Source organism: Triturus cristatus, chromosome 2_1 (genome assembly GCF_964204655.1).
Source record: "Triturus cristatus chromosome 2_1, aTriCri1.1, whole genome shotgun sequence".
Lineage (NCBI taxonomy): Eukaryota > Metazoa > Chordata > Amphibia > Caudata > Salamandridae > Triturus > Triturus cristatus.
Genome location: NC_140581.1, coordinates 371,974,175 through 371,994,343, shown reverse-complemented (window position 1 = coordinate 371,994,343; position 20,169 = coordinate 371,974,175). Strand labels below are relative to the sequence as shown.

The 20,169-nt window shown below is 44.6% G+C and overlaps 1 protein-coding gene across 1 annotated transcript in view; it reads left to right on the top strand.

Annotated features, from left to right (window-relative positions):
* ANKRD55 (ankyrin repeat domain 55) overlaps positions 1–20,169 on the top strand; it is a 1,118,826-nt gene that overhangs the window by 727,481 nt on the left and 371,176 nt on the right. Inside the window, exon 8 of the mRNA XM_085640726.1 lies at positions 9,291–9,458. Within this exon, the coding sequence (XP_085496852.1) occupies positions 9,291–9,458 (168 nt within the window). The remainder of the gene's footprint in view (positions 1–9,290; positions 9,459–20,169) is intronic.

Below are 20,169 nucleotides of genomic sequence, written 5' to 3'. Positions count from 1 at the left end.
GTCTTCTGGATGGACTACGAACTTAAGACTTAAAACACAGACACTAGAGATGTTTCTCTACACTTGGGCACCGGAGTACCAGCTTTACCTCACCCACAAGAAGCGGGTGCATAGGTCTCGAAGTGCGTCGGGTTTCGTCTATCTGTTCAATGGAGCCTGATGACAAAGATGCTGCAGGCGGCCGGTCCAGAAGAGATGCGGTGGATCCAAGAGTGGATCGGAGTTGTAGAAGACCTGAAAGCAGAGGGGACAGTGTTCACAGTCACTAGCCAGTGAACGGCGTGGCACCAGGTAGGTACCAGGCGATGTCGGGTGCAAACAGGTGGTGAGGTGTAGCTTGTCTCCGCAGCCACGTGGTCCCTGAAGGGCGACGACGTCCAGGAGTCGGGTCATGAGCTGTCCCACGCAGGCTCTGGCTGTCAGCGGTGTCGGCGACTCGAAGGAAGCAAACAAGCCTTGGCAAAAGCAGAAGTCGTGAAGAATGAAGAAAGCTGATTACTCTGACCAGCAAGGTCAGACGGGCGGCTCCTTTGGGGGGGACCAAGGGCCAGTCTGGAGCAACCAGACCAGCGTCGTAGATTTCAAGGTTCGTCGCCAAAATGGCCACTAGCCAACAGGCCAGGGACCGGGCAGGCGCGTCGAGTTGCAAAGTGCAGAGGGGCCCCACGCAGATCGTGGAGATGCTGGAGGGCTCACCTTTGGTGCAAATGCTGCTCGGATGTTGGGCTTCTCAGGACCCAAAGCACAACTCGGAGGGAGCCTCTGTTGTCGCGCTTGCAGCTTGTCGTGGGTCTTTCAAGATGGCTGGCTCCACGTGTCTCAGTGCCTCGGTGGGACCAGGAAGGGGGGTGGTTACACCCCCAATCCTTTGTCCAGCTCGCCCCAGGTCTGGGGCTGGTGTGCCCCAGGACCGGTTTGAACTGGCATATGCACCGAGGCTCCTTGTGAGCCTCAGGCATGTCTGATTCTATTCAAGCCTTACCTGACCAATACACAAAATCCTGTCTGGGGTGGTGCACGCACCTCCCCTGGCAGGAAACCCTTTGTCCACGTCTCCCAAGCTGGAAGGACTCCCAGCAGCAGGAGGGCAGACTTGTGTCTGTGGTGGCAGCATCCATTTTGTGGAGCTGAGGCTATGTCTGATTTTACCCGGGTTTCAGGTACTGTACATGTCGTGTCCCTGTGGAAGGGTGGAATGCTAACCCCGTCGCCAGAATTGGCGAGGGGTTAGTATTCCAATTCGTATGACACCTTACTCGACATGTTTTGATAAAGCCAAACCAAAGATAGCATTTAACCGCGAGGTTCATAATGCACTTAAGAGTATATGGTATGGCGATATCTGGAAACGGTAGAAGGAAGTTGTTCCGACCACTGCAGACAGGCTCAGCTCATGCCAGAGCACCATCTCACATGGAACCAAGCACTCTGCCTTCAGGATTGTTAAGGCCTGCCATAGGAGTGACTTATAGGTTAACATGTGTTCCATTTAAGGTTAGGTATAGGTATACTACACCTAAGTAAGAGGTGGTTACACCAACTTACCCCAGCTGAGTGATCAGCCAGTTGTGTCAAATTGTTAGGCCAGGCCAGGGGTGGCACAATACATGCTTCAGCCCCTGGTAGGCCTTAGATACACCAATGCCCTGGGTACCTAGTGTACACTGGTACAGGGGCTCACAGGGTGATCCAATTCCAATTGGTTATGCACCTATAGTGCATAGTGTCAATTTAGTAGAGAGAACAGCAGGCTGGGGGTCTGATTAGCAGGCCCACAGCCTCTATGTCAAAAACCAGTGAAGCAAAAAGCAAAGATTTGGGATGACCATAGGATAGCAGACCCTACTCTCCTACACTAGCGCATGCCATATGTCAAGAAATCTACAAAATTGGGATCTGTGGACATTGTATTCCACCGCTAGCTCAATGAATGACTTGATTTGTGATGCAGTCCAGACATTTCCTATGGTAAAAATGCCTAATGCCCAATGCCTTAAATCCCGGCAGACACACAACTGGGACGATTCAGTCAACTGCCCACAGTGGAGTTGATCATGTGGGTCACCCCTCCAACTTAATGTGCTTCAAGGCCCTGAACCATGCAAAAACAACAGTTGATGGACAGAATGCAGAACAATGTCATACATTCACCCCAGTACAGAGATCTGGGCCTAAATCCATCGTTTTTTTGCTCACCATGCCATGCCAGTTTGAACCCAGCCATATTCATATCAGTCTTGACCCTGTGCCTCATGGGCACAGTCCAGCCCAAACTGCCGAGCCAGGTCCTCCCTGGACTGGAAACAAGCATCCTAGGACCGGTTTCAGGGTTTCACCCCTCTTCAGCCAGGATAGCTTGATTCCAGTGACATGGAGAGCACGGGACCCACGTCTGGGCATACCCGTCCCACTCGGGTTGACAAATGCAAAAACTACAGTTGATGGCCAGAATGCAGAACAATGTCATACATTCACCCCTGTTCAAAGATCTGGCCCTAAATCCTTCGTTTTTTTGCTCACCATGCCAGTCCTGGGCTCACTGTGCCACTGGAACCGAGCTATCCTGGCTGAAGATGGGTGAAACCCCGAAACCAGTCCTAGGATGCTTGTTTCCGGTCCAGGGAGGACATGGCTTGGCAGTTCAGGCTGGACTGTTCCCATGAGGCACAGGGTGAAGACTGATTTGCATATGACCAGGTTTAAACTGGGGTGGCATGGTGAGCAAAAGAATGATGGATTTAACCCAGATCTCTTGACTGGGGGTGAATGTTTTGATTTGTTCTGCATTCCGCCCATCCATTGTGTGTCTTTTGCTTTCAAGGCCCTGAACCAGCAGTCATTTGATAGTCTTGTAGCTCAAAGTTGGTCTGTGGGCACCTTAGCCCCATATAGCTCTATATAGGAACTCCTCTCCACCTCTCGAATTTTAAGTTGGATCGTATCTGTCCATGCGAAGACAGTCATTAATAGGGAGCAAGTGGGATGCCCAGTAGTAAAGCTGCCTATCTGGCACTCCCAGTCCTCCATCCCATGGTGACTGCACCACCTTTGTGAATGACACTCGCTAGGGACCACTGTCCCACATGTAAGCAGATAGTGTGGCTCGAAGCCCACTGAAAAAAGTGTTAAGCAGCGGACATGGACAGTTTTATAATATATAAGGCAGCTGCAGGAGAGAGATCATTTTATACAGGGCCATTTGCCCCATAATCGAGAGTGGATATTGTCCCCCAGCTGCAAGCTATAGTCTGATTATTTAGTTCCCAGTAGTAATCCTGTGTGTGTGCTCAAATATTTAAAGGAGCAGGTCGGTGGGACGGAGCGTCAGGCAGGGCCACTTTATCGGTCGCTACAACCAGCTTCAATATTGATTTGTGCCAGGTCAGTTGAAGGCCTGAGGTCTCTCAGTAGACACCCAACATCCAAAGCATTCGGGAGACTGAATGATGCGGGCACTCTAGGTAGAGAAGCACATTGTCCCCATACCGAGAAACCCTGTCCTCTATGCCGCCCCAGTCCAGTCCAACACTTGAGAATCTTTTTCGGATCCATGCTACGAGTGGCTTGATCGTCAGGGCAAATAGGAGTGGGGATAGCAAGCAGCCCTGTCTCGTCCCTCGTTCAATTGGGAAAGAGTGGGAGAGAAGGCCATTGAGATGTATCAGAGACCAGGGAGAGAAATAGAGTAGTCGAACGTGTGGTATGAACCATTCATTTTAGGCAGAACTGCAAAAATGAAGGGCCATGACTCAGAATCAAATGACTTTTCAGAATCTAAGGCGAGCAGGGGTGCCGGCCTAGGGGAGCAGCAAAGAGAGGGCCATGACTCAGAATCAAGTGACTTTTCAGAATCTAAGACGAGCTGGGGTTTCGGCCTAGGGGAGCAGCGATGAGAAACAAGGGCCGTGTGCAGTGTCTAATGCTGTGCCTGGTGCCGCACGTGGTCATGAAACCGTTTTGGTCCAGATGAACCAAAGTGTGTCGCATTCCGGCCATCGGAGAGACCAGGACCTTAGTCTGTATTATTTTCGCAGTATTGATAAGGGAGATTGGGCGTTAAGAGATGGTATCCCTCCCTGGTTTGAGAATGACTGCTATAGTCGCCTCTCCTAGGTCTCGCAGCCAGTCTCCCGATTGAAGGGTTTCCTTGAAAAGGTCATCTAATGGTTCAATCAGTAAACTTGCGTATCTCTTGTAAAATTCGGAAGGAAAGTGTTGTAGGGTAATGTTCTTGCCAGAAGGCATAAATGTTAGGTAGGAGTACTAAAAGGGTGGTTAGGAGTAGAATATAATGATGCGGTGGTCGGAAAGCAGTTGGACACTGAGCAACCACGGCTGAGGAAGTCATGTGATGTGCTCTTCACTCATATGTTTGGTTATTGCCTAAATTTAGTACAACTAATTATAATCAACTGTTCCACGTGCAGAACCATTTTTCAACAATTAGAGATGGTTGGAAAAACCATGTTACAACCCACCAAGACCGAAAAGCAACAGTTTCTTGAAATAGCATTGTTAATAATGCCACTAGCTTTGGATTGAACCTTCGTTGTCAGCATTGTTACTGCTAGTAGCCAAGAATTAAGGTACCGTGAATATTTATTACTGCTAGTGAAAGTGAGGAGATTACTGTTACTTGAGCGTGAGACCGCTGGAGCGTGCCAAGAACCTTGAGCCGGATGCTTGTGTCAAACTCTTCTCTGTGTGCTGTGAGACATCCTAACGTTCACATCAGGTCCACAAGGCCCGCCGGCTGTAGAGAGACATGACACACACGACGTCCTCACAGCAGCTATTTTTTGTACAATATACTACTGCGTATCAGTGATACGCACACTATTTACTGATTTAACACCCGATCTCTGAATAGAACAGCATGTTAGTGACATGCACACTATTTGACTAAAAACAACATATTTAATCAAAACACAGCGTGTCAGTTGTATACACACTTTGTAAAACATTTATAATTATTTGTTTCTGCTACAGTTTGTGATTTGGGAAATTATTTTTTTTTTTTAAAGAAGAAGCTTGTTACAGAAATTTCTTCAGGTATGATACACATACATTACAAGGAAGTGCATTACTAAAATAAAATTTGTGTTACAGCTTACTAGTTAGCTGATATATGCATATTACAAGGAGTAAGTGTCACTCTTTCAGTGATATTATCTAACTCTGGGTGACTACCCAGTCATGGCTACCAATGATGTGTTTAATTGATCTAGTCTATTTTTACCAGCATCTGGCAAACCAGTTTAAATTTGGAAAAAACGGTACAAAACATTTGAACATTATTTAGTACTTATTGAAAACAAAGCATTTTCTGCTTAAAGCAAGTTAGTGTTATTGATGAGTTTTTTAGTGAATGCCTCATTAGACATTTTTGAAAATTTACATCCCATACCTGCGCCATCTAGAGATGTGCGGTGGGATGTTTATAAGGAAGCATATGTTAAAAGAAAACAAAATGCTGACGAGTCTGTTGAAGAATATGTTGCTGCTCTGAGGGTGTTCGCGGCTAATTGTGAATTTGGGGTGACTGTTGATACCTACATCAGAGACCAATTAGTGTTTAATTGTGAATCTAAAAAATACAGGAACATTTGTTTGCATGTCGAAATCCCAAATTATCCGAGGTTTTGAATCTTGCTAAGGTTATAGAAAGATCCATGTTGTCAAGTAAAGCTTTAGCCTCCAGTGAAACACAATTAAGTTTGCCTGTGGGTGTAATTCAAAGCAAAAAGAAACAACAACAAAAGTGTTTATAGACACAATTCAATTTGTTTTAAATGTGGATCTAAGACACATCTTGCTAATAACCCAAATGGTCCAGCTATAAACAAAAAATCCAGTAAGTGTTACGAAATGGGACATTTTAAGAGTGTTTTTCATTCAAGCAAATATAGCAACAATACTTTTGTCAATAGTGTGGAGAGTGTGGGAAATGTATTAGAGAATTTTGTTTCAACATTGTATGATGCTGAATCTAATATAAATATAAACAGGATTTAAATCACCTTTAGTGATTGTCCATATTTGTAAAGTGGCCGTTGATGTTATGGCAGGCTCACCAATTACCATTTTGTCAGAAATCACTTTCAAAACAAAGTGGGAAAATATTAATTTGAACAAAACAGCTATTAATCCAAAAGCTTTTGGCAATTTCAGCATAAGTATGTTAGGATATTTTGAGGATTAGTTAGAATTTCAGGGTCCCACAATTCACACTAAAATATATGTTGCCATTGACGGTAAAGGTATTGCTGGGTGGTATGATTTGGGTATGCTAGGTGTGATGTTATGTCCTGGCACAGATTGTCTGATCAGATTGAGAGAAAATTCAGTAAATAATTTGAAAATACTACAGGAAACTGTTCAGCATGTGGTTAATAAACTTGGTAATGTATTTTCTCCTATAGTTGGTCAGTTGAAAGGATTTGAGCACAAGATCAAACTTAGTACTACTTAGTGTTCGAGATGAATTAAACAAACTCCTAGACAAATTATGTAGTGAAGGTATATTTAAACCTACTGACAGTTCTGAATGGGTTTCAGCTGTGGTCATCAACGAACTAAGGGGCATATCAACAAGGGCTTTATATCTGCTTTTTTGGCTTTAAAAGCCAAAAAAGGAGAGATAAAACTAGCGCCCTATCAACAACAGGGTGCTAACATGCAACTTTGCATGTTAGCACCCTTTTACTCTACGCTTCCCCTTGCATCTCTAATGAGATGCAAAGGGGGCGTTCCAGAGTAAAATAATAGGAGAAATGTCGCTAAGCGACATTTCTCCTATTATCAAGAATATCGCTAACCCTGTTAGAGACAAAAAAAGCAGCGCTAACCGCGGTTATCGCTGCTTTTTTACGTCTGGTATTTTTCTGACTTAGCCATGATATCCTATGGAAGGAGGATATCATGGCTAAGTTTGCCTGTCCCTATCAACAAGGTAACGTGAGATTATCGCTGGGTTTCCAGCGATAATCTCACGTTAGCCTGTTAGCGTGAGGATTTTTATCGCTATTGAGATAAGCGTTGCTAGTAGCACGCTATCTCAGCGATAAAAATTCACGCTAGCCGGCGATAATTATCCTAACGCTAAGTGCGCTTAGCGATAATTATCGCCGGTTGTTGTTGATATCCCCCATAATAAGCTGTAAGATAAAGTGTTGGAAATTCTTGAAGATAAAGGTATGATGGTGGGCATGGACAAATGCAAGTCTTAGTAAAATTAATTGATTATTTAGGGCACAATTTTACAAAGGAAGGTATCAAACCCAAAACAGATTTACTAAATGCTATTGTCAAAGCAAGCAAACCATATGATAACATTTCCCTGAAGTCAGTCTTAGGGTTAGGAGAGTACTAGGCTAGGTTTGTTCAGGGGTATGCTATTTTTACTGAACCAATGCGTAAATTACTTAAGAAAGGAGAACAGTTTACATGAACAAAACTACAAGGGGAGGCTTTAGGATAGGTTAAATTTCTAATAGTTTAAGCTCCTGCCCTTAAACTGTTTGATCCCTCTGGCAACTGTTACATCACGGTAGATGCTAGTTCAATAGGATTGGGAGCAGTTTTTAGCCAGGTTGTAGTTGCAAGGAAAACCCAGTGTCTTTTATATCTAGAGGTTTGCGGGGAACTGAATTACAGTATAGTACAATTGAAACAGAAGCTCTTGTGTATGGGCTGTGGGTAAATTAAAGAACTTTTTGTGGGGCAATGATTTTGATCTTTTGACAAAATCATAAGCCTTTAGGGCCAGATGTACGGAAATTGTCCCGTTTGCAACCGCAATATAGGTCTGCCCTATTTACAAACCCTATTTTGCGAGCATGTAACCTATCACCGACTTGTAAAATAGGATTTACAATTCACTATTAGGAAGGGGTGTGCCAAGGGCGTTCCTTCCTAATAGCAAGTCATACTTCAATGAAGGAATGTTTTGCGACTGCAATTGCGGTCGCAAAACGCTTGCAGTTTAACACCGATTTCAAAAGGGTGGTAACCCACTTGCAAACAGGAAGAGGTCCCCATGTGACCCTTTCCCCTTGGTGACTGGCAGCGAAAATATTTTTTAAGAGCAGGCAGTGTTCCCACAAACCACTGCCTACTCTTAAAAAATGAAACAGAAACGTTTCATTTTTCTTTTTTAAATGCATCCTGTTTTCCTTTGAGGAAAACGGGCTGCATTTTTAAGAAAAACTGCTTTATTTAAAAAGCAGTAACAGACATGGTGGTCTGCTGACCCCAGCAGGGCACCATCCCTGGGAGTGCTAGCCATTCCCAAAGGGGTCACATATTGCACCTGCATCATGAATATTAATGAGGCAGGCAATTTGTGACCCCAACAGGAATCGCAAACAGTGTCTGAGACACTGTTGTAAATTCCTTGGCAGAGTCTCAAAATAGAAGGAAGGAAAAACTCAAAAGTACAAAAAACAGCATTCATTTATTAAGCGATTGTTCCCAAGGACTAATGCAAAAATATGGTGACCATAATGAAACAGTGTTCTGCATACTCATGTTGTTTTACCTTTCCAAGATGGCTGTTACGTTTATAATGAATAGGCGAGCAGCCTAGCAGCCCTGACACTGAGCACTTACAAAATTCTGCAGAAAATAAAGCAATTCTTTATATATCAGGGTTTTGACAGCACAATTGTCAAACTGACCTATTTCTTACAATATAGATAAAGTGCCCTTTGGCTCCACCCATTTTAGCCATTCTTCTACCAGCCTCTTCAGTCATTGGCTTGAAACATTGTCAGTCAGATCTGGGCCTAGTCCACAGGAGTACTCATCTCTCATCTAAAACTATTGACTGCTTCGGAGTTTTCTTCGATCTCCACTTTGTCCTCTCTATCTATCCTGCTGGCTCCCTCCCGTGTATCTAGCGGGAAGGTGCTAACTCTGCATGCATTAGCACATTAAACTCAGACCTATTGGCTTCGCAGGTGTTTATTTCCCATAGTATCCATTTGTTAAGATGCCTTTGTCTGTTTATTAGTAAATAGGTTTGAAGTTTGTAAGGCGAGCTACTCCTGATCGGCACACCATACAAACTTAACACCTTCCTGCTTTGCTAGTGCTTGTTTAAGAATGCAACAAAGAACACATCTTCGAGACCTATCTGATTTAATGCAGAATATAGCAACTTTCGATTTTATAGTTTCATTAGTTACATATTGGGTAGCCACACTGTTTCATGAGAATAGTATATCTATGTTTACTATGGTATGCACGAGAGGTTCCATTTTGTTGTGTCTTTGTCTATGTTTTTCTAGGACTCCGATGCACTGGGCTGCAGCCGCAGGCAGAGCTGATTGTGTACAGACGCTCATGCAGCTGGGAGTCGATAGCGGTCCGCGAGACATCAATGAAAACACTCCGCTAACATATGCTATGTACTGCGGTCACACAGCTTGCATCAAACTGCTCTCTCTGGAGAATAGGTAAATCAACAACAAATCAATCTTACATGTTCGAAACGCCCTTTGTTAACTCACACTATACTCAAGGATGTTGAAATGTTTTAGGGCCTTTAACGGATGGAAATATATGATACAATAGCGTGTGGATGCAGATTAATTACTGTGTTTGCAGACCCGTGCATCGTTTTGCATCTTGTGGTTACATTTATACAGGTGGAATAGGATATTGCCAGTTTAGGTGCAGTTTGTGCACCACCGAGAAAGTAATGATACTGCTGCTTACTTCACTCTGCTTCCCATGCATTCGGGCTGAAGTCACCATTGACATTGAAAACCTGGGGCCAGATGTTCGACCATTTTTAGCGGTCGCAAATGGAGAATCAGGCCGTTTGCGACTGCTAAAAGGACTCTTGCAATGTACTCACCCTATTTTGCGAGTCGGTCACCTATTACTGATTCGCAAAATAGGATTCGTGAGTCATTATTAGGAAGGGGCGTCTCTTCCTCATAACAGTTGCATGTATGAATGTTTTGCGACTGGAATACGGTCGCAAAACAGTCATATTTTACCGACTCTGTGAAGGAGATGGTAACCCATTCGCAAACTGGAAGGGATCCCTAATGGACCCCTTCCCCTATGTGAATGTGGGCACCAACATTTTTTAAGAGCAGGCAGTGGTCCCACGGACCACTCCCTATTCTTAAAAAATAAAACGGAATCATCTAATTTTTCTTTTTTAAATGCATCCTGTTTTCCTTTAAGGAAAACGTGCTGCATTCCATAAAAAAATAATGCTTCATTTAAAAAGCAATTACAGACATGGTGGTCTACTGTCCACAGCATCCTTGTGATTACAGGCCATTCCCAATGGGTCGCAAAGTGCGACCTACCTCATGAATAATAATGAGGTAGGTCATTTGAAACCCTATTGGAAATTAATAAATGTGTCTGAGATACATTACTACATTTCATTTTGTGGCTTGCTAATTGCGAGTCACTAAAAATCGCAATTTGCGAGTCGCAACATGAAATGGTCTTACATCTGGCCCCTGGTTTTACAAATGAGCAAATCTGCTCCAGCAGTTCTGCGACCTCCCAGGAGTGTATATTGATGACTTTCTGGCATTCCAAAACTTTCCCAGGTTATACCTAAAAGCAGTGCTTAATTTGTAAAATAATAAGTGCCGGGGCTAAAAAAAAAATCTCAAATCTCGTTACCAGCGCTGCCGAACGTGGGGTTGACATTTATGTCAGCTTCCAGCAAAAGCTCCCTGTCCCTTAATTTTACTTTTGCAGGTTCTGTTTCATACCTGCTTTCTTCACTCGTCCCTGTTTTCCAATCTTTCTCTTCCTCCTTCTTTACACCTTTTCTGCCTTTCTCTGTCATTCTGTTCCAGTCCCCAAAAATGAGTGCTGGTGGCCACTACCTGCAACCACCAGCTCAAATTAAGCACTGGAATTGGGAGTCCTTGTGACAGTGTGGGCCTTTACTTTGGCTCTTCCTGCCTTGCTGCTTTTTCAAAAGCAAACAGCCCTTGGTATAACTACAAGCAGGGCACAAGTCCTAAAAAAAGAAGTGGGGGGACGCTCCAAGTTAGGTGGTGTCACCGGAAGTGACCTCACGGCAGGAAGTGACGTCACGAGATGTAGTCCCCACTAATTAACAAAGGTTAGAAGGTGATGGGGGCAGGTTCAAAGGGCAAAGGAGAATGTTTACGTTGGAATTAGTCACCGTATTGACACTCAAAGGAGCGGGGAAATTAAAGATGCGCTTGTTCGGTGCGTATTTATTGCCGACAGTAAATTTGCCGGTCTCCGTCTGAAATGCATAAACACATACTGACCTTTTCTAATACACGGCCACGAGCGCCCGTCTGTCATACTGAACGGCTCCATCAACGTGAAACAACGTAAAGAGCTCTGTTCGCCCTCTCTCGACAATAGAAGGTGGGGTTTGGTGAGTGCTGAGCGCGCGCGCAGGCTCGGGTACCGGCTCCATCTTTTGGGCAGGGGGGACGGCGTCCACCCGGTAAAAACCCGGTAAAATGAGTGGGGGGACGCCGTCCACCCGCGTGGTACCCCGACTCGAGCCCTGACTACAAGCAGCAGTTATGCACTGAAAGCACCCACATATTGTTAATTTGGTGCTAGAGGAAAACTGGGGATTACTTAGAGAAAGACCGTGCTGTTTAAATCATGACTAGGTGATGTTTTTGGTTATAGCTGTTAGTGCCACTATTATGAAATCAGCATTTCTTTCCATATTGACCACATCACTTAAAGAATGTCAGTGGCAAAACTAAGCCACGGCTTCTAGCAGCAAAGAACTGAATTAAACTTTATTGTGGTACCTACAGGTGAAAAGAGCATAAACTCAGGCAATATGTTAATAGGGCAGATAGAGTGTAGCATTCTTTTATTTTGTCATGATCGGGTCCCTCAGTGAAGTAGAACTTTATCTATGTGTTCCACTTTGTTAACTGAAGTCCCCCGAAGTTACACGTGTAGACCACCTCAGACTCTGTTATGGTTGCTGTTGCAGTCCAGACTGTTACTTAGCTGTAGTCTACCATGTCCTGTCGGAAGGAGGACCAGATCTCCAGTAACTGGTAAGGAGAAAGAATGGAGGTCAGGACACAAGGAAATCTATGTACTATCTGTATACTGTTAGGGTAACTAAGCGTATCTCATTTTATCCGACAGGACAAAGCATCATGGGGATTGTAGTTTCACTTTTGCCATTTTACTAATGCGTCTACAAGACACAGTATAATTAGAGATCAGTGATAAACTATTACTGGCTGAAATCCACCTTCATAACATCATGCTAGCACTGCGACTTACATTGAACTGAGGTATGGAATGCATCAAAAGTCAGAAGGAAGTGTATTTTCCAGGAACGTGCATAGCACAACAGCATCATAGATGGCGTGGAGAACTGCAAAAGCCTGTAAGAAGGGAGAGTCACAGGATTCTAAGGAAATGGGCAAAGCATTTCAAGGACCTAAAACGAAGGAGAAAGTGTTACAAGAGACTGAAATGGTAGATAAATTACAGGAGGAGCATGGTAAAATGCTGATGCATGTGCCCAATATAGGGATCATACAGATATCTGAAAGGAGAAAGTGCTGCAAGTGCACAAAAGATTGCTGCAGGAATTCGAAGAGAATCATTTCTGAAGATCCCTTTATTTAAGTAAATAACAATGAGAGATGTGAATGTGCTTGCATCTGGGGAGTTGAAGGAGTGAGCTCTCTATTGCTAAGGAGGGATGGAAGTGATGTTACTAAATAAAAAACGTAGGGGCATATCAACAACAACCGGCGATAATTATCTCTAAGCGCATTTAGCGCTAGGATAATTATCGCCGGCTAGCGTGAATTTTTATCGCTGAGATAGCGTGCTATTAGCAACGCTTATCTCAATAGCGATAAAAATCCTCACGCTAACAGGCTAACGTGAGATTATCGCTGGAAACCCAGCGATAATCTCACGTTACCTTGTTGATAGGGACAGGCAAACTTAGCCATGATATCCTCCTTCCATAGGATATCATGGCTAAGTCAGACGTAAAAAAGCAGCGTTAACCGCGGTTAGCGCTGCTTTTTTTGTCTCTAACAGGGTTAGCGACATTCTTGATAATGGGAGAAATGTCGCTTAGCGACATTTCTCCTATTATTTTACTCTGGAACGCCCCCTTTGCATCTCATTAGAGATGCAAGGGGAAGCGTAGAGTAAAAGGGTGCTAACATGCAAATTTGCATGTTAGCACCCTGTTGTTGATAGGGCGCTAGTTTTATCTCTCCTTTTTTGGCTTTTAAAGCCAAAAAAGCAGAGATAAAGCCCTTGTTGATATGCCCCATAGTGCTTTAGGTGCCTGTAGACAAGGATAATAACAGATTTAGAGTGACCTGATGGCTTGTTGTCACAGTGATGGTACTTTTCCATTCATGGATTTTGCTTTGACATATCAGTGCATTCTGAGAGTTGTAGTCTTTGTTGATTTTAACTGAGCCAATTGGACAAACACACATGAAAAGCAAAGTGTATGAATGGAAAAGTGCTGTCCTGGTAGCATGGAACCTGGTCATCTTACACAGGATCTCAAAGATAAGGGGGAGCTCAACTGGTATGTTTTAGAAGTTTGTATAGCTGCACGAGCCTTTAGGAACTTTAAGTCCTGTTGCTGAGCTTGGAAATAGGAAGCCTGCAGGTAAGAAACATAGTAAGAGAAGCAAGAATTTGGAGACAGTGAATTAGGGTACAGAACTTGTACAACAAAGCGAAATTTTAGTGTTTTAAAAAGCTACAAAAAGTGCAAACTTAAATGTGATAAGCATAATAAAAACATTGCTAAACTAAACATGCCTATTTCAATCACCAAGCATGTACTAATTAGGTTGCTGCCATTGTATGTCAGAGATGCATCACTCACAGATCCAAGGGGGGGGGGGGGAATCAACCATGTGGCAGTCATGCTAAGCCCAATAACCGCTTTAAATGCCAGCTGCATGCCCAAGCCCAAATACAATTGGAAGAGTCCTTAGGCACACGTTAGTAACAATATAGGCGGCATCATTGTGCACCTTTCAGAGTGCCAAATAGAGCATAGTAATAGCAGCTGCAATGAAAGCTTCCCTCAGCACACAAAACACCTAGGCCTTTGAACAGGACTGTCTTGCTGTACACCTGCAGTATAAAATACTTCATCCCACAAGTTCCTGCTATCAATCTATAGGTCTGGAAATAATAGCAGTAACATGCTTCAAACGTATACTTTCAGTAATTCTTGGATTACAAAAAGTGTGTAAGCTTTTTGTCCATGTTGCTGTTGTGAATCTGTGTAGCTGGAAGATGAAAGCTCACACAGTTGCATAATAAGCAAATATAAGGAATGAGTCTGCTTGCAGGGTCTTTTGAAATGTGCTTGGGTAAGACTGAAAATTAAACGTATCATTCCACCAGCATAAGTAACGTTGTACCACAGACACTGTGAAGACAGGCGCTCTCTGCCTGTGGAATATTCAGTCCCGGTGCACGTGCACTAAAGAAAACCCCGTCAGGATGCCTGTAGTGACACACGACGTAAGAAGGAAGCAGGTGGAGTTTTATAGTTGTCTTTATTTGTCACAAGTAATAAGTGTGTGTGTGTATATATATATTCACTGAAAAAACCATAGGTTTCAGACATGTTATATTTAGCGGAAATTTTACTGATAAAAAACCAATGAAATTCCCCCGTTATAGTTAGTGCAGGCAACTATAACTCACGCGACCGCAATCCTCTGCTGATGCTAATTCTGTATTTAGACACTTATTTGCCCATGTCTTCTTCCATAAATTTTTAGCTATACATATATTAGAAATATTTTTTTTTCATAAAGACACATATGTCATCAGCAGAAGATTGCGGTCGCGTGAGTTATAGTTGCCTGCACTAACTATAACGGGGGAATTTCATTGGTTTTTTATCAGTAAAATTTCCGCTAACTATAACATGTCTGAAACCTATGGTTTTTTCAGTGAATTTGCAAGGTTTTTTAAATGCTAATTCCTAACTATAACGTGTGTGAAACCTATGGTTTTTTCAGTGAATTTGTACGGTTTTTTAAATGCTAAGTTACTTTACGCCATTCGTGGCGTGCACGCCCACTTAACGCAGTTCGTTCCGTGCGCGCACGGTGCGCTTCGCGCACCGTGCGCGCACGGTGAGCACGCAGTGCGCTTCGCGCACCGCGCACCCACTTTACGCAGTTAGTGCCGTACACGCAAGGTGGGCACGCAGTGCGCTACGCGCACCGCGTGCCCAAGTTACGCACCGTGCGCACATGGAGGACATATTATGCGCTTCCTTGTGATAGGTAATCTGTTAAATTTAATTTGTAAGTGATGACAATAATATGCCATGCACAGAGTTTTTTTTTTTTAATTTAAATTTTTAGCGTAAGCGCACCGTACGCGTACGGTAAGCGTAATCGGCGAAATTTTCAAAAAATTAAAATTTACCGTTTTTGGCCTTTGAGGACTCAACTAACATGGCTATGTGCATGGGCGCTGTCTAAACAGCCCCTTTATATGTTTTTTGCCTTTATTTACTGCCCCCCCCCTCAGAGTGCGAGAGAGAAAATGGCGGCCGCCGCTTCCTGGTTTCGACCGATTCGAATGTTTACTTAGATGTAACAGCCAATCAGAATCGCGCTCGCGCACGCCACCGTACGCGTACGGTAAGCTTACGGTAAGCGTACCGTAAGCTGGCTCAGATATATATATTGATTTAAAGGCTATTTTCTCAGAATCTACTGAACAGATTTACACCAAACCTACAAAAGGCACTTCCTTGACCTGAGGACTACCTCTCTGCCAAATTTCTAGTAATTCTGTTCAGCCGTTCGGGCTGTAGCCCTGTCTAAAGGTCCTATGGAAAAATGCATGGGAAAAACGCGTTTTGGGACCCCCCTTTTATCTCAGCCCCTGCTTGACGAATCCCCCCGAGACTTTCAGGGTAGGAGCGGAGCGTAGCGCCCCACCTATTTTGAGAAATTCGCGAGGATTCGTCGACCGGCGCCAAAGTTATTCAAAATAGAATGTTGCGGATTTCCTATGGAAAAGGGGTCCTAACTATAACTACCTACTGGCGACCGCCAGTAGGTAATATATATATATATATATATATATATATATATATATATATATATATCCACGAGGAGCGGCGATCACAACCCGCCGGCTACCGCTCTCCGCGCTCTTCTCCGCCCCTTGACGTCACAGACGCGGCTTGCCCTGAAAGGACGAGACGTCACGTGACATAAAGGGCAACGAGACAAACTGAGTCCTGAGACTCTATGATCCCCTGAACAACTAGCATGTACAACATCTCCCTCCTCAACAATGCAAACATTAAAACATTATTCATTTCATAACAAAATCTTCAAAACGCTTGGGCGCCCTAACATGTCTAGAAGGCCTACTTGGAGTAACAAACCGAGGGCGTCCCTCAGAGCATGAGCTGCTACTACTGCGGGTTGAGTCCTGGGTACCCTGGTTGCCAGCACGCTCTTGTATGGGCTTCGTTCCACCCCGCCCACTGGTTTCACAAGCCTCAAATCGCACCTCTTCACTATTGGCGGCATCGCCATTGCTAGCTCCATCTATGGTCGAGGTGTCAACACATCCTTCATCCTCCCACACACTCCTGTCTGCAACCTCATTCTCCTGCCATTCTAGTACACTATCATCACTCCTGGCACCACTCGCATGACTTCTATTCAAAATAATTTCTTCCTGGCCAGCTTTGAGCTTGACAATGTCATCTTTGCTTCGCCATCCTCCACCTTCCAAGCACACTGCCCCTTTAGTAACTTCCTGCACACGCACAGGGGTTTGGAAGACTGACTCCCCCTTCATCACCTTATGCGGCTTCTTTACTAGCACCCAATCTCCCTGTTCCACGTCTTTTGCTTTGGCTTTATTCACCATATGTTATATTTAGCGGAAATTTTACTGATAAAAAACCAATGAAATTCCCCCGTTATAGTTAGTGCAGGCAACTATAACTCACGCGACCGCAATCCTCTGCTGATGCTAATTCTGTATTTAGACACTTATTTGCCCATGTCTTCTTCCATAAATTTTTAGCTATACATATATTAGAAATATTTTTTTTTCATAAAGACACATATGTCATCAGCAGAAGATTGCGGTCGCGTGAGTTATAGTTGCCTGCACTAACTATAACGGGGGAATTTCATTGGTTTTTTATCAGTAAAATTTCCGCTAACTATAACATGTCTGAAACCTATGGTTTTTTCAGTGAATTTGCAAGGTTTTTTAAATGCTAATTCCTAACTATAACGTGTGTGAAACCTATGGTTTTTTCAGTGAATTTGTACGGTTTTTTAAATGCTAAGTTACTTTACGCCATTCGTGGCGTGCACGCCCACTTAACGCAGTTCGTTCCGTGCGCGCACGGTGCGCTTCGCGCACCGTGCGCGCACGGTGAGCACGCAGTGCGCTTCGCGCACCGCGCACCCACTTTACGCAGTTAGTGCCGTACACGCAAGGTGGGCACGCAGTGCGCTACGCGCACCGCGTGCCCAAGTTACGCACCGTGCGCACATGGAGGACATATTATGCGCTTCCTTGTGATAGGTAATCTGTTAAATTTAATTTGTAAGTGATGACAATAATATGCCATGCACAGAGAGTTTTTTTTTTTTAATTTAAATTTTTAGCGTAAGCGCACCGTACGCGTACGGTAAGCGTAATCGGCGAAATTTTCAAAAAATTAAAATTTACCGTTTTTGGCCTTTGAGGACTCAACTAACATGGCTATGTGCATGGGCGCTGTCTAAACAGCCCCTTTATATGTTTTTTGCCTTTATTTACTGCCCCCCCCCTCAGAGTGCGAGAGAGAAAATGGCGGCCGCCGCTTCCTGGTTTCGACCGATTCGAATGTTTACTTAGATGTAACAGCCAATCAGAATCGCGCTCGCGCACGCCACCGTACGCGTACGGTAAGCTTACGGTAAGCGTACCGTAAGCTGGCTCAGATATATATATTGATTTAAAGGCTATTTTCTCAGAATCTACTGAACAGATTTACACCAAACCTACAAAAGGCACTTCCTTGACCTGAGGACTACCTCTCTGCCAAATTTCTAGTAATTCTGTTCAGCCGTTCGGGCTGTAGCCCTGTCTAAAGGTCCTATGGAAAAATGCATGGGAAAAACGCGTTTTGGGACCCCCCTTTTATCTCAGCCCCTGCTTGACGAATCCCCCCGAGACTTTCAGGGTAGGAGCGGAGCGTAGCGCCCCACCTATTTTGAGAAATTCGCGAGGATTCGTCGACCGGCGCCAAAGTTATTCAAAATAGAATGTTGCGGATTTCCTATGGAAAAGGGGTCCTAACTATAACTACCTACTGGCGACCGCCAGTAGGTAATATATATATATATATATATATATATATATATATATATATATATCCACGAGGAGCGGCGATCACAACCCGCCGGCTACCGCTCTCCGCGCTCTTCTCCGCCCCTTGACGTCACAGACGCGGCTTGCCCTGAAAGGACGAGACGTCACGTGACATAAAGGGCAACGAGACAAACTGAGTCCTGAGACTCTATGATCCCCTGAACAACTAGCATGTACAACATCTCCCTCCTCAACAATGCAAACATTAAAACATTATTCATTTCATAACAAAATCTTCAAAACGCTTGGGCGCCCTAACATGTCTAGAAGGCCTACTTGGAGTAACAAACCGAGGGCGTCCCTCAGAGCATGAGCTGCTACTACTGCGGGTTGAGTCCTGGGTACCCTGGTTGCCAGCACGCTCTTGTATGGGCTTCGTTCCACCCCGCCCACTGGTTTCACAAGCCTCAAATCGCACCTCTTCACTATTGGCGGCATCGCCATTGCTAGCTCCATCTATGGTCGAGGTGTCAACACATCCTTCATCCTCCCACACACTCCTGTCTGCAACCTCATTCTCCTGCCATTCTAGTACACTATCATCACTCCTGGCACCACTCGCATGACTTCTATTCAAAATAATTTCTTCCTGGCCAGCTTTGAGCTTGACAATGTCATCTTTGCTTCGCCATCCTCCACCTTCCAAGCACACTGCCCCTTTAGTAACTTCCTGCACACGCACAGGGGTTTGGAAGACTGACTCCCCCTTCATCACCTTATGCGGCTTCTTTACTAGCACCCAATCTCCCTGTTCCACGTCTTTTGCTTTGGCTTTATTCACCATATCGGCGTATTGCTTGGTGCTCTCCTGTTTGGCCATAATACGCACCCTGACTCTTAGCGTCTCCTCTTGTACGACCTCCGTGTCCTCTCTTACATCATACCATTTGTTGTACTTGGGAGTAAGCTCGCTGGTACACTTCCTCCCCCTCATCAAATAGAAAGGTGTGTGGCCTGTAACTACATTCGGGGTATTATGGTAAGTGTGCACCTTGTCCGCAAGAAACGCCTTTACATCCAAATTGGACGCAACGGCCAGCTGGATCCCCTCTTTAAGAAACCTGTTCATCCTTTCCACCTGCCCGTTACTCTTCGGACTGTACAACGGGGTTTTCTCCTGCTTGATCCCCGATTTGGCCAGAAAATCCGTCATCTTCCTGGATACGAGCTGTGTGCCATTGTCGGAAACCATGACCTTCGGCTGCCCTTCCAGTGCGAAGACTTTCCGAAGCACCTGGATCACTCGGTCAGTAGTAACCTCCCGGACAAACTTGTAATGTATCCACTTGGAGTAGTAGTCGGTGATCACAATTAGAAATCTGCAAACCTCCGGCAGCAACGTGAACGGACCCGCGAAGTCGATAGCAACCTTGCTCCACGGGCCAACCGGTATGTCTACCCTCTGCAGCTCCCCATTGCTGGTCTTCCAATGCTTGTCCGCCCTCAGACACTGCTCGCACCGGTCCACGAATTCGCAGACGTCGCTGTTCATCCCCGACCACCAATAGTACATTTTCAGCAAGTTCTTGGTCGCGGTGCTGCCAGGGTGACCCTTGTGGGCTATCTTGATCAGTTTTCCCCTTAGACTCTCCGGGGGAACGAACAACTCGTGCCTTTTCAAGAATCCGTTCTCAAGAGTGAGTTCCGCGCTCACCTGCTGGAAACACCTAAGCGAACCTCGCAAATTCCGAACAGGAGGCCAGTGGGACGTCATGTGATCCATCACTGTACGAATAACCATGTCCTTTTCCT